General features: G+C 47.1%; 1 protein-coding gene across 6 annotated transcripts in view; it reads right to left on the reverse strand.

The window, feature by feature from the left end:
• The window catches only part of C2CD3 (C2 domain containing 3 centriole elongation regulator), a 52,451-nt gene that overhangs the window by 1,412 nt on the left and 36,875 nt on the right, over window positions 1-14,164 (reverse strand). For 3 of the 6 annotated variants that reach the window (XM_068930809.1, XM_068930805.1, XM_068930804.1), the window contains 3 exons: window positions 13,083-13,300; window positions 7,918-8,947; window positions 7,138-7,240 (listed from right to left, as the gene is read on the reverse strand). In XM_068930809.1, the coding sequence (XP_068786910.1) occupies window positions 7,138-7,240; window positions 7,918-8,947; window positions 13,083-13,300 (1,351 nt within the window). Of the gene's footprint in view, window positions 1-4,428; window positions 4,554-7,137; window positions 7,241-7,917; window positions 8,948-13,082; window positions 13,301-14,164 lie in introns of those variants that run through there. The other 3 variants (XR_011138785.1, XM_068930807.1, XM_068930806.1) reach the window with 3 other exon arrangements.

A 14,164-nucleotide genomic window follows, 5' to 3' on the forward strand; every position in this document is an offset into this window, starting at 1 on the left:
CCTGCAAGTCGGATATCCCAAATCAACCGTCACTGCCCCTTTACGCTCCCTCGACCTACTTGCTCTCCGAGAGGTCGCAGAGGTTTTGTTTTTCTTTTCCTTCCCCACTGCGCTACGGCTTAACAAGCCCAGCGGTGTTAAGAGCGCCATCAGCCCCAGGGTCGCATCAGCTCCCCAGCCACCACCGTGCCTGATCGTTTCGGAAACGAGGCTCTTCCCACAGTCTGAACAACGCCGAGACCAGAACGGCTGAAACAGCAGGACCGCAGTCAGCTACCAGAGCATCCTCCGTTGCGAAATCTTCCTCTGTGCAGCAGCACCACGACTGGCCCTGGCAACGGACCCGGGGTTTAGGATACAAACACCCTCCCCAGAGACAGCTGGTTCCTCTCCCCAAAAGGATTCGTTTGGAGGAAACGCGGTGATGAAGGACTTCCCTGCCCGACGCGAATGAGATCCTGCAACGCTCTTTTTTCTCAATGTTGCAGAAAGCAAAAGTCAAAAGTTTAAAATTAGGAGCCCCAGCGACTCAATTTGGCACCGGGCAGCGATCTCTCAAGTTTGGGAACATCCTGTTTACGGGCTGAAGTCTTCCCCGAGCCAAAGTCTCGGTGGATTAAGCCAGTGGAACCAGCACCACCAGCACATTCACCTGGCTCCGACTCTCTGAATTACTGCGTTTTTTTTTTTTTTTTTTTTTTAAGTTTGATCACAAAACCCTAAAAACCAGTACACTGGAGAGGCAAGACTGATACAGTGAGTTCAAACCTCCTGACCCATTGGACCGGCCCGTCTCCATTACCGGCACGGACCCTTGAGAAGCAGAAGTGGCAAACCACTGCTCCGAGCACTTCAACGCAACCCTCCTTAGCCCCACGGCCTCCCGCGCGTTACAGCAGCACCGAAGGCTGAAATTTTCAGTGTCCAAAAGAACCAGATATGACTCAACGTTTCCCTTTAAGCGCAAGCCTAACGTATTCAACCGGAGACGCCGTCCGATAAGCCTGAGCCTCCGTATCTTCGTTCAGCCTTTCGGCCACGAACCCCAGGGAGCGCTCAGCGCGTACGCGGGGCCCCGCGGCGGCCGTCCGAGGCTGGGCATCTCCTGCCGTGAGCTTCTCCAAGTCATGAATGCCCGATTTACGCTCTTCGTTTTCCTGCTGCTCCGCGAGTGAACAAACAGAAGGGAACAGAAGCAAAAAGTATTCTGTCCCCGACTTAGAGCTAGGTCATCTCCGTCAAGCACGGACTTGGGAAAAACAAACCAACCCTCCCAAAAAACCCAACTAGCTTCAGTCCCCCTGCGAGCTTGAAGTGCTGTTTTAGGGACACCCCACTCTAACAGCACGGCTAAAAACGTCTCCTGGAGAGCGGTGTTTATCCGGGAAGCAGATACCCGAGCCCAGGCTCTCGCCTGCGTCGCTGCGCTGCTTCTCCGTCTCAGCCGGGCTCACGTCCAGGCAGGCCACCGATCGGCGGCGGCGGAGGGAAGGTCTCCTAAGGTGACGGGCTCTCTTCCACGCTGAGCGGCAGGACGATCCCGTCCTCTGACCCGCGCCGTCTCAGGAGGGAAACGGCACTGGTAGGAACAAGCGGTCTCGGAGATTTCTTGTGTTTTGTTACCTGCGCTTTAGAGACTCGGCCGAAGAGCGCAGCGAACACCAGTACTCTGACAGCGCTGTCGTCGAAGCACCTTACGTGAAAACAGTCGGTGAAAGAAAACCCAAACCAGATCCTGGGTTTACTTGCATTCGCAAGACAATTTTTTGCCCAGTACAGACCCCTCCTATCGCGTCGCGCTGTCACTCTAAGAGACTAATTCTAGTTTAACGTCCGTTACAATTTCCACGTAGAGACCGCTTGATTTTCAGATACGCTGACCCAGCTCGTCCCTGTAACACTTTAAAATCGTGCCAATTTTTAATCATGCTGAAACAACCACACATTTAATATTTACTGGAATCCTTCTTTCCTTTTTCTGCCTCCTTAATGCTGCTTAGAAGGATTTTCCTAAAATCAAAATATAAGACGACTTGGCAACATTAAACGCTTAAAAACCAGTCGAGATATACACTTTGGGGCCAAACAGCCATCCTCGCCCGGGCGCTGCTCAAGGTTGCTCAGAAAAGCTCACGTCAGCAGCTTGTTCTTCCCGCACCCTTCTCTGCGCCAGCCGTCTCCGAAGCAGCTGAAACTGGAGGAGGGACCAGCAACCAGCTCGGGCTGGCTCTGCGCTCCTCTCTGACCTCTGTACAGCATTAGTAAGCGATCCATAGGGGAAAACGTCCAAGCAGAAAGCTCAGAGGACCAGTAAAAGGCTCCTGGGTTTTGCACGTTAAGCGGCATCCTCTTCTGAACGCCGTTTTTACCTGTTTGCAAAGAATTCATGCGGGCTGCCTTATGCTTGTAGCCTTAAAAACACACAAGGCAATTCTGGCTCTTAAACCCGATGCCCTCCGCCGGATTGCAGCCAGGCAACCCTGGGCCACCTTTCTGCGCTTCCACCGCGCTTCAGAAACTCGCCGTTCCTCCTGGCAGGCTGCGGCGACGGATGTTTGCGCCCGGACAAGCGCCTTAGTCTGCCCTGGAGGAGGCTACAAAGATTTAACCTATCTAAAACGATTGTTTGCACAACAGCGCGCATGCAAAAGCCTCGCGGGAACTACCTGCAGGGTTACACCAGCAGCAGGTTTACGTTGTAGCAGTGGGTTTCTCTCGTCTTCCCCGAGTTCCTGGCGAAAGCCCGTTTTCCCAGCTTAGCCGTAAAGAGAAGAGCGCGCAGGCGCCTGCCAGGCCGCGAGCGCCAATTCCTGCCCTCGGCCGCCGCAGGCTGGGAAACGCTTTCGCAAACGTGCCCCCGCTGTTGAGTGTGTGGTTTCATCACTGAAAATAAATGCCATCCGCTCTACAGAAGCGGCCTTCTGAAAAAAAATTGGCTCTGAAACCCCCGCCGCAACAGGTCCTTGGCCCGCACGCTACGTTTTTGCGCACGGCTGACCGCTGAGACACAGCGGCTCACGTTTTGCGTGCAGGGAACGCGTACAAACGGCTTTCGCCGCTGCCACGGCACCTTTACAGCGAGCTGCAGCGGCACCGGCAGCTAGTCCTGCAGCTCGGGAGAGACGCTAACACGCTGCGGGGGCCAGAAAGAGGAAGAAATTGTTTCGGGACTCCCAGCTCCACCAGCCGTCGCAGACCCAGTGGTACCACCGCTGTTTCGAAAGGAAGGAACGGACAGGTTTTTTTCCCCGCCTTGTGTCACCCAGTGACTCAAATCAGCTGTAAAAATCTTACCCTGATAGTGAGAACTTTTTAAATCGACTGCAAAGGAGAAAGCAAGTGAGATTTTCTCCTCTGTTCTTTAAATAAATCTTTTAAAAACTCGAGTCTTTTGACGCTGCTTTTTCAAGAGACTGTGGAGACACAAGACGAACACAAGCACATGAAGTGGATCCTAAACAACTCGAGAAGGAGAGAAAAGTACTTTAGGCCTAACTGCGCTGTACTCTCAAATTGAAAGGGCGGCAGAACTGACCCAGAGGCTGTTGCATCTGTTGCATCCCAAGTCAATGGGCAGCTCCTGGCTGCACAGAAGCTAAGTACGCCTGTAAAACATGCCACCGGCATGCTGCTTCGCATAGAAATAGCTAAAATACTCCTGTTTTCCATATGCCACCGTGTCCATTTGCAGGAATTCAGGTGTGTTAAGATGCGTGTACCTGCGCTAAGGATCTTTCTGAAAGCAAACTTCCAGCCGCGAGAAACGTTCAGCAGCTTTTCATGCTGCTCTTCTGCGTCCGCGGGTGTGAATCAACATAAAAAATAAAAATTAAAAGCAGTTGACATCCCCAGCTCTCGCAGATGACCAGGAGCCTTGTGAAGTTACACTCGCAGGTTGAACTTCACTGACATTTTTGGGATATGCATAGAGGAAAGAGCTACACTTTTATACTTACCTCCATATAAAGCTATTTTGCATCGAAATACACAAATATCTTGCACAGATGACACGTGTGCTTAATCAGAACAAGAGGAAAGAGGGCTTATGCACCGGAGATTGTGTTTCAGTTTTCTTTTTATAGAAACGGCAGCAATCCGAAAGGACACTTAAACCGGCCTAGGACTATTTCATTGCTGTGTGCCATGGATTCAAGGAAAGCAAACAGATTTATTGGCATTTTCTAAGTCTTGGCTTATTTCAAGGTCAAAGAAAGATGGTAACAGCCCCTGTGAAGCAAAGGGCGTTTCAGCCCTGGGGTGTGGCAAGTTTGTTTGACAGCTGGTTTTGTTCGTGCACTGATAAAGGAGTGAAAACGGAGCTGCGTTGAGAGACTACAACCTATCCGCTGGAGTGACCTGGTACCTGCTCCTGCTTTCCGGACAGTAAAAGGTTTATATTAAATCACAGACAACATTTATTATCCCAATATGGACGTGAACAATATAGAAACCTTTCCTTTTTTTACCCTGATCGTTCACGGAAGTGAAAAAGACCTTGAGCGTTGCTGTTGGACAGGTTAGGAGGAGAGCTTTGCTCGGTGAACGTCTTAGCTCTGTTTTCAGGGTAAATTGAGCAAGGAAAAAGAAGAGAGAAGTTATTAGCTTTAGGGGCTGCAGCTGAAATGGGAGCAGCTCAAGAACAAACACGGCTTGTAACCAAGAAGGGCTGTTTGGACTGCTGTTAGTCAGCAGCATTTTTAGAACAGATTAAAAAAAACCCAACTCTTATCTTGAGTCTGCCCACACCTGCGTTATATTACAAAAGTGTGATTTCTAATTTATGCTGGAAGTAAATCTATGGAAAATAAGAACTAAAAACATCTTTATTCTAAGTCAGATTGGTTTCAATGCAAGTTCCTTACCCTTCTGAAGTGAGACGGGAAAAAAAAATAATGAAAAGTTAATTTAACTCCCCAGTTTAAAATACTTTTTTTCCAGAACAGCATTATACCAGTAGACTGAGCCAACTCTGAAAGGCATCTGAGCCTTAATTTGGCTTCCCAGCTAGGACATTAGGAATAGCATTAAGAGTTTTTACTCTAGCATAGGATTAGTCCAAACTCTGGAATCAATGTTGCAGCGCGCTCGGTGCTACACGACACACCTGGACAGATTAAATTTTTGCCCTGAAAAATCAGCAGTAGTATATAAAAGAATATGGGATCTATGAACGCAGAAGAGGCAAAGGGAGGAGCAGGAGGCAAGAGGCAAAAATTGGAAATAATATGCGGATCGCAGTCTGGGCTGGCTGCATACACAATGGCTCCAACTTGTTAAAATATATACTATAAAGCTGCAACTATTTATGAACCAGTGGTGTTCGGATAAGCGACGAACTTGGATAATTTCCCCTAGGTTATACCAGAAACAGTCTGGAAAAGGGAAGAGCGGAAGAAAGTGCCCGGCTGCTTGCTGAGCTTGCTAAGTGGCAGAGGTGGATCCCAGACTGCTGGATCGGAGAGGACAGCAGGCGACAAGCGTGGAGCAGCGGAGCTGGGAAGGACCTCGAGAACGGCAAGCTGCTTCACCATTTTGGGTAGGAAAGCAGGAAAAGCAGGGAGTCAGACAAGGCAGGAGGAGGTGGCAGCAACACCAGAGATTTGCCAGCTGCCATGCGAGCGAAAGGTGACTGCTGATCTCTGGATGAAAACAGCCCTGCAGCTCAGATTTCAGCCTTGCTGTCATGCTCAGTGTGTCTGAAGTTTGCTGAACTGAAACCTAACAAACCCAGATTTAGCAACTGATGCTCGTCATGCCAATTACGAATCAAAATATCAGAAAGCACACTTCAGGAACTGCAGTGCACTTACTTTTCCTAAGGGAAAAACTTCTTGCTCTTCCACGTTTGGTGTCTGATGCAGCCTGCATAACCCAGGGCACAACGGAGCCCTGCCGTGGTGGACACCCACAAGTGCTATTGCAAAGAATTAGCCGTAGCTAACCCCGGAATTAAGCTGGTTTAAGGTTAGCTACATCCAAATATTGCCTTGCTAATATTCTCCCACGACTCCTCTGATAGAGATCTATACCTGTAATCAGGAACGAGCACTCTGGTGAAGAATACTTAGCTGACAGCAAAACAGCTTGCAACAGGACCCCTTCATTAAGTTTAGGACTGCAAAAAGTAACTAAAGGTTAGGCAATCACTAACAATTTTCAAAGGCTTTAGAGGAAAATCATTTTCACATAAATCAGAAACGTTCCATTTTTACAAACACGAAACCAGGAAAAATTCAGGCATTTTACCTGAACCGTAAACGTGTTTATTAATTGCAGGTAGTCTCCATTACTTCAGAGTTATTAGATCCTGCCTGTTTTTGTACTGTTTAATCAAGCAAGTTGTTTCCAATTACATAAATGTTCCTCGCAGTGTTTGTTGCATAGGTCAAAGGGAGGGGAACCAACATACTATCTTTACTGGGAGTGGTAACCAAATAGCCCAGCTGCTGCAGTACCGAGGCCCATACCAACAGCCCTAGCAAAACTGTGCCTCCAAGACAGTAGACCTCAAAATGACCAAGAGAGGATCTTTCTGGAAATAAAATAATCTTTACCCCCTTGTAATAAACAAATGCTTATGCATGTAAAAACACCTATGAAACCGCAAAAGCACTCAGGAGCCTTCCTATCTAACTAAAAACCACTCCAGCTATTCAACTACTCTCTCTCGCTCCACTGAAGAACAATTATTTGACGTCCCTCAAGGACAGGCTCTCTACTGTAAACTCCCTCATTTCATCCTGATCCAAGAGGGATAAACTGGAGTCTCAGCTACAAGCTACGTTTCCCAGCCAGTGCAAAATTGGGCACCTCATCTCCCATTAAAGCACAAAGAAGTGCTGAGCACGTGCCACTTCCACTGACCCCAGCGGAGAAGAGCAACCCCCACTGTGACAAACACACTGGCTAATACAAATGCATAAATATTACCCACAACGCAGCCACGAATGCTGAAAATGATCCTCCCTGAGAGGAGAGATTATCAGAAAGATTCTCCCCGACTTGATCTGGAAGTCATCACGGATGGCTAACCTCAGCCCTAGCACCCAAGGGAAAGGGAGAAATATTTCCATTCCTACCTTAACAAATGGACACCGTTCAGCGAGGATGGCAACGGAAAGGGTGTCCCATACTTACCTTCAGAGTTGTGGAAGGATGAGAAGAAGTGCTGAGCATTCGCATGGAGGCTTCCATCTGCTGGGGTGGAAGGAAAAAGTTGGGAAGAACAACAGGAGCAGATCTGAGCAGAGCTGTTAAGAAACAACCTTTGGCGGTGTGTAGTTACAGAAAGCTTCCCAGGAGCTGCGGGGTCTGGAATAAGCCTCATCCTAACAGTTTTTAATGGATCCCAGATGGCGTTTGATAATCTCATTCATTTTAATCAATGTTTTATCATTTTGAACGCTTGGTTCTACTACCTGGCCTCGCAGAGCACAGGACATGCCCTTGCTTTAAAGTAATACCTCACGTATGGGTAGAGTGCTTCATCCTGCAAAAATTCCAGGACAGCTTAGTGAAACTGAATGTAGGTTTGGGATCCACGCAAGGAATGAGGGAATGTATTTTAAAGACGAAATAAATGATGTTTTAATACCCAAGAAACCTAGGAACTTCAGTGCTGCCACGAGGGGGGGAAAAAAAAGCAGGAAAACACGTTGAAACCACTCAAAATGAAATAACTCTCACACATGATACGGAATACTGGCCATAAATGATAGGGAGCTCAGCACTACTTTTTCTGTGAAACACAGTATAACAGGCTCTTCTTGTACTTTCCTGGGACATGGATTCTAAACTCGTTTCACGAGGAAGAGTTCCACACAATGGATTTCTCTTTCCTGAGGCCAGTGAGGTTTTAACTGAGAAATAAGATGCTCTCCTGGAATGCAACGTATGCTTGAGAGAAAAGAAGGATACAAAGCGATTTTTGGTTTCACAGATTTTTCTGACTCTTCCAGTGGGTCTTCATGACTCTCATCAGAGAAGTCTTCACTGCTTCCTTCAGAGCCTGGTTGGGCAGATGCACTCTTCACACATATTTCATCGGAGCCACTTTCTTCCTCGTCTTGATGATCTTCATCTAAATCGTCACCATTTTCTTCCTGGCTCTCTGTGCTTTTTGAATTGGTCAAAGAGATGTCTTGCAGTATTTCTTTGGAGGCTGCATGAAGTTCCTCATTTGGCTCTATTTGTTTAGTTTCAAACACTCCATCCCAGTCACAATTCCCATTTTCTACAGGGCCATCAGCTGTCTGGTGCACTTCTGACAAACGAGCGAGCTGAAACTCCTCCTTAGTTGTTTCTGTGCCACTGCTCACGCTGTTAAAGCCATCTGTTACTGCCCAAGCACTGCTCTCTTCTGCACGGGGGCTAACGCATGGGGTAAGAGTGGTGAATATGCTTTGGTTGTCACCTTGTGGTATGCTGGACAATGTGCTGCTCCATCTGCTGTTTCCTTTTCGCAAACAACCTTGAACCAAGTGCTGATCATCAGACCTCAAGTCTATGGGCTGTTGATCAGCACTCTGCTCCACTTCGGATACCACACTGGACCAGGGACTAGTTCTGTCCGTTACGGTTGTTATTTCATTAAGAGTTCGTGGTTCTATGACATCTTCTTCGTACTCTTCTTCACTGTGTGAATGGATGGCAAAAGCACCTTCACCCTCCTGGATATGGTCTGTTGGCAAAGGATGCTCATCTTCGGGGACTGCTTGGTCTAGAAGTTCATGCAACATCTCTCTCTCAAACCTGGATCTCCCAAAAGAGTATGGTTGCTGTGCATCACTGCAAACACTGGGTGATTCCAACTCAAGCTGAATTTGATATGCTTCATTTCTGGCTCCTTCATCCTTTTGGCTGGGTACATGTGTAGCACCCAGCCTTTTGCTGTTGTCTTGATGCACTTTAGAAGCTTCTTTAGTATTTTTAGTTATAGTCTGTAAGTCTGATTAATAGAAAACAGCATCAGTAAATGTAGGAGGTGACAATTCACCTTTTATCTGATATATTTGGGTGTTTCTCAAAAGATCAGATAAGCAAAAATAGTTAAGAGTTAAACATGCACAGCTTTGCCAAACACTCAGCTGATGTGACCACATTCTGCTCTCTTTACAGTTCACAAGGGCAGGAGAAGGACAGAAATTGTAAGGAAAAAAAGGAAATGTCCAGGATGAAATAATTAGGAAATAACTAGAAATACTGAGATGAATGTAAAGAAAAACATTGGACAGCAAAGATATTCTGATACACTGAGTATTTAGTGGGAAGTCTTCCAAAGCAAACGGAAAAAATACTTATTGCTTGGAATGGCTATAAACAGTTTGGACGGTTCAAACCACAAGGGAAAGAGAGGAATAACCTAGATAGGAAATATGGATAATCTAACAGCCTTTTCTACTTATAGCTTCCTCAGTTTTTTGTAGGGGGGTCCAGAAGACAGTTGCTACTGATATTCTCTGGCTTTCAGTTCACAGAATCACAGAATCACAGAAACGTTTAGGTTGGAAGGGACCTCTGGAGATCATCTAGTCCAACCTCCCTGCTCAAGCAGGGTCCTCTAGAGCATATTGCCCAGGATCACATCCAGACGGGGTTTGAATATCTCCAGCGAAGGAGACTCCACCACCTCTCTGGGCAACCTGTTCCAATGCTCTGTCACCCTCACAGTAAAGAAGTTTTTCCTCAGGTTCAGATGGAACTTCCTGTGGTTCAGTTTCTGCCCATTGCCTCTTGTCCTGTTGCTGGGCACCACGGAGAAGAGGCTGGCCTCATCCTCTTGACACTCCCCCTTCAGATACTTGTACACGTTGATGAGATCCCCTCTCAATCTTCTCTTCTCCAGGCTGAACAGGCCCAGCTCTTGCAGTCTTTCTTCCTAGGACAGGTGCTCCAGCCCCCTAATCATCTTGGTAGCCCTCTGCTGGACTCTCTCCAGGAGCGCCATGTCTCTCTTGTCCTGGGGAGCCCAGAACTGGGCACAGTACTCCAGGGGAGGCCTCACCAGGGCTGAGGAGAGGGGCAGGATCACCTCCCTCCACCTGCTGGCAACACTCTGCCTAACGCACCCCAGGAGACCATGGGCCTTCTTGGCCACAAGGGCACACTGCTGGCTCATGGTTAACTTGTTGTCCACCAGCACTCCCAGGTCCTTCTTGGCAGAGCTACTTTCCAACAGGTCAGTCCCCAGCCTGTACTGGTGCATGGGCTTATTCCTGCCTAGGTGCAGGACCTTGCACTTGCCTTGGTTGAACTGCAGCAGGTTCCTCTCCGCCCACCTCTCCAGCCTGTCCAGGTCCCTCTGAATGGCAGCACAGTCTTCTGGTGTGTTAGCCTCTCCCCCCAGTTTAGTATCATCAGCAAACTTGCTGAGGGTGCACTCTGTCCCTTCGTCCAGGTCATGGATGAATACCTTGAACAAGACTGGACCCAGGACTGACCCCTGGGGGACACTGCTAGCCACAGGCCTCCAACTTGACTCTGCGCCATTCACCACAACCCTCTGAGCTCGGCCATCCAGCCAGTTCTCAAGCCACCTCACCGTCCACTCGTCTAGCCCACACTTCCTGAGCTTACCTAGGAGGATGGGATGGGAGACAGTGTCCAAAGCCTTGCTCAAGTCCAGGAAGACAACATCCACTGCTCTGCCCTCATCTACCCAGCCAGTCATCTCGTCATAGAAGGCTATCAGATTGGTCTAACATGATTTCCCTTTGGTGAATCCATGCTGACTCCTCCTGATCACCTTCTTGTCCTCCACATGCTTAGAGATGACCTCCAGGAGGAGCTGTTCCATCACCTTTCCCAGGATGGAGGTGAGGCTGACAGGCCTGTAGTTCCCTGGCTCCTCCTTCTTGCCCTTTTGGAAGACTGGAGGGACACTGGCTTTCTTCCAGGCCTCAGGCACCTCTCCTGATCTCCAGGACCTTTCCAAGAGGATGGAGAGTGGCCTAGCGATAACATCCGCCAGCTCCCTCAGCACTCGTGGGTGCATCCCATCGGGGCCCATGGATTTGTGGATGTCAAGTTTGGACAAAAGATCTCTAACCTGATCCTCCTCAACCAAGGGAGAGTCTTCCTTTCTCCAGACTTCCTCTCTTGTCCCCAGGGTCTGGAATTCCTCAGGACTGGCCTTAGCAGTGAAGACTGAAACAAAGGCAGCATTCAATAACTCTGCCTTCTCTGTATCCTTCGTCACCAGGGCACCCGCCCCATTCAGCGGCGGGCCCACGTTTTCCCTAGTCTTCCTTTTGCTCTTGATGTATTTGAAGAAGCCCTTCTTGTTGTCCTTGACATCCCTTGCCAGATTTAATTCCAAATGGGCCTTGGCCTTCCTCGTCGCATCCCTGCACGCTCTGACAACGTCCCTGTATTCCTCCCAAGTGGCCTGGCCCCTTTTCCACATTCTGTACACTTCCTTCTTCTGCTGGAGTTTGGCCAGGAGTTCCTTGCTCATCCATGCAGGTCTCCTGCCCGCTTTGCTCGACTTCTTACTCAGAGGGATGCACTGCTCTTGAGCCTGGAGGAGGTGATGCTTGAATATTAACCAGCTCTCTTGGACCCCTCTTCCTTCTAGGGCCCTACCCCATGAGATTCCCCTAAGTAGGTCCCTCAAGAGGCCAAAGTCAGCTCTCCTGAAGTCCAACTTACCAATTTAAATCAAATGGCAGACAATTGCTAATTATTTAGTCCTACAAAGAGAAATTCACTCAGGACTATTGGCCAGTCGTCGTGGTAAAATTCTAAAGACTGAAAACAAAGAGCTGCCTGTGCTTCTAACACAGGCTATGAAAAAAGCTGAATGAGCGAGGAGCCTAAGCATTAACAGCATCTGTGCAATTCTGAATATCTCTGGGCATTTTACAATTTATTTAACAAGCCATGATCACCTATTTTCAGTTCCTAGCTAACATGTTCTATTTAATTATTGCATTCTTTGAGAAATCAGCTGGCCAGTATGAGGTGAAATGCCAAACTGCTGCTACCCTGAGGCAAGCGAAAAAAATCTTGCTATAAGGTGATGCAAGAGTGGAGGACGTTTTAAAAAGGAGAAACAAGAGCTTGAGACGGATTGCAGAGAAGAATATGTAAAGAAGCAGTAAAAACAACTAATTAATAAAAGCGACAAGATCAAGGTGGCGATATATAAGAGTGGCAGGTTCTGGCAAAACAGAAGCGTGCCCTTCAACATCATCTCTTGGAAGTGCTGCTTCCCTGTAGGTAGCTAGAGGTAGAAACAGCAGAGAGCAGCTTTGCAACTAACTGGCAGCAATCCGAGCCGCCGTTTCTTCTCTCCTCCGATAAATTATTTTAAAAGCACTAGCATGAATTTGATTTCCTAAACCCCTTCGCTACTCACAGCACCTCAAGCTAGGATAAAATTAACTGCAATCAATAAGTAGACTGGGACTGATGAAGAGCAGTTATAATGGAGCTGTTAAAGGCCAGGCAGAGTGAAAAACCATACAGCTGAAAACAAGGTATGCAAAGAGAGATGATTTTCTTCACTGGTTTGTCATACATCCATCTTCATTAAGAGTGCCATTCTGCATCTAACAGCACTGTTGATAGGCAACGTTAATTGCACTGATGCAGTTAAAAAAAAAAAAAAGAGGATACGTATAGAATGTGAATCACAGAAAAGAAGTTGGTTACTAAGAACAAGCTTCGACTTACCTGTCCTAAAAGAGCCTTACTTTAGCTAGCTCATCTTGGGCACATATTTCATCTGAAACCATATGTAAGCCAATTTCTATTAGCAAAGAAGCACAGAGTCAAGCCAGTACCATTTTGCGGACTGCTTTTCAGCGAGATCTCCCTTCTGGTACAAAAAAGACTAAATATTTAAAGAGTATTCAGGCTATCTTAAAATGGCCCTAACTCCCATCTAACCTGCCTTCCCAATGTTTCAACTCAACACTGCCCATTACTGACAGCAGTTTGAAAATCCCTCTGAAGCATTCTCCCAGTGGGCCAACACGTGCACGTTACCAACACCAGAGACTGGTCTTGATTATGTGAGAAACCTGAAGACCCTTAAAAGCAGCTGTTGGCAAAGAATTCCAAACCAAGCGACAACTTACCATTGATTAGGCTGCTGACCTGAGATACCAACTGACTAGATTTTTCCAAAAGATGACAGCCATTGGGATCCACTGCTCTGCTCATCAAGCCTTGGCGATCACCCTCCGGCTCTTCACGACTTGTTTTGGATGTGTTACCGTAACTGAAGTCAGGGAAAGACCTGGTCAGCTTCTGGTTGAAGTATTTTTGAACCTCATCCAGCTCACTCAAGTTTTTTCTGTAAACCGTAGTTAAGAAATTGGAAGAGAAGAAGTATATGGCAGGTTGGTTCTATTTCTATTGTACTTGTCAGCAGCATGCAGATATATGAACACAAGATTAAGGGCTATTATTGAAAAAATAGATCAGTAGGTGACAATGTTGAGGTTGCTCTGTCTAAGCAAAAGTTCAACAGTAGCTCAAAAACAAATGCTGAAACAGCTATGAATAACTTTAGACTGGGAGTTGAAAAAGAGCAAGTTTTAAGCACTCTTAATCAAAGCAAGTTGGATTCTGAAACGGCCTTCCAACAGAAGTCATAAAGGCAAGGACATTAGCTGACTTTATGACTGAGCTTGAAAAAAATCTGAGAAACTTTATCCTCATAAGAGCTAAGGATTTTATGATATACTGCTTATTGTAGCAGGGGAAAGGAACGAATGACCCCAAAAGTCTTTTTCAATCTTTAAGCCTAGAATCTAGCCAAAGGGAAAACAAGTGCTTCTGGGAAGATGTGTTAAACAAAAACAAACAAAAAACAGAAAAAGGATATCCTGTGGTGTGCACAATGCAAACGCTTATAGGCTTGTTCTTGTACCTGCAAAAACCAGCTCAAAAAACTATTGTCTGAACAGTGTGTGTTGTGTTACAGATGATCAAAGATGGATAAAACAGTGCATTCAATCTAGATCTGAAAACACTGTTACTGTAGCCCTTGGGAGACTCACTCACTGCACTGCCAGAGCACCTCAGTCTTAATGCAGAGTTGCCCCCTTAGTCCCCACTTATTCCAGTCTCATTTCAGCCTGCTGTAAATTACACTGATCTCTGCCTGATAGCTATTTCATCAGTTATTGTCTTAGTTTAATTTTCTTTTCCTTTA

Source organism: Struthio camelus, chromosome 1, assembly GCF_040807025.1.
Source record: "Struthio camelus isolate bStrCam1 chromosome 1, bStrCam1.hap1, whole genome shotgun sequence".
Taxonomy (NCBI): domain Eukaryota; kingdom Metazoa; phylum Chordata; class Aves; order Struthioniformes; family Struthionidae; genus Struthio; species Struthio camelus.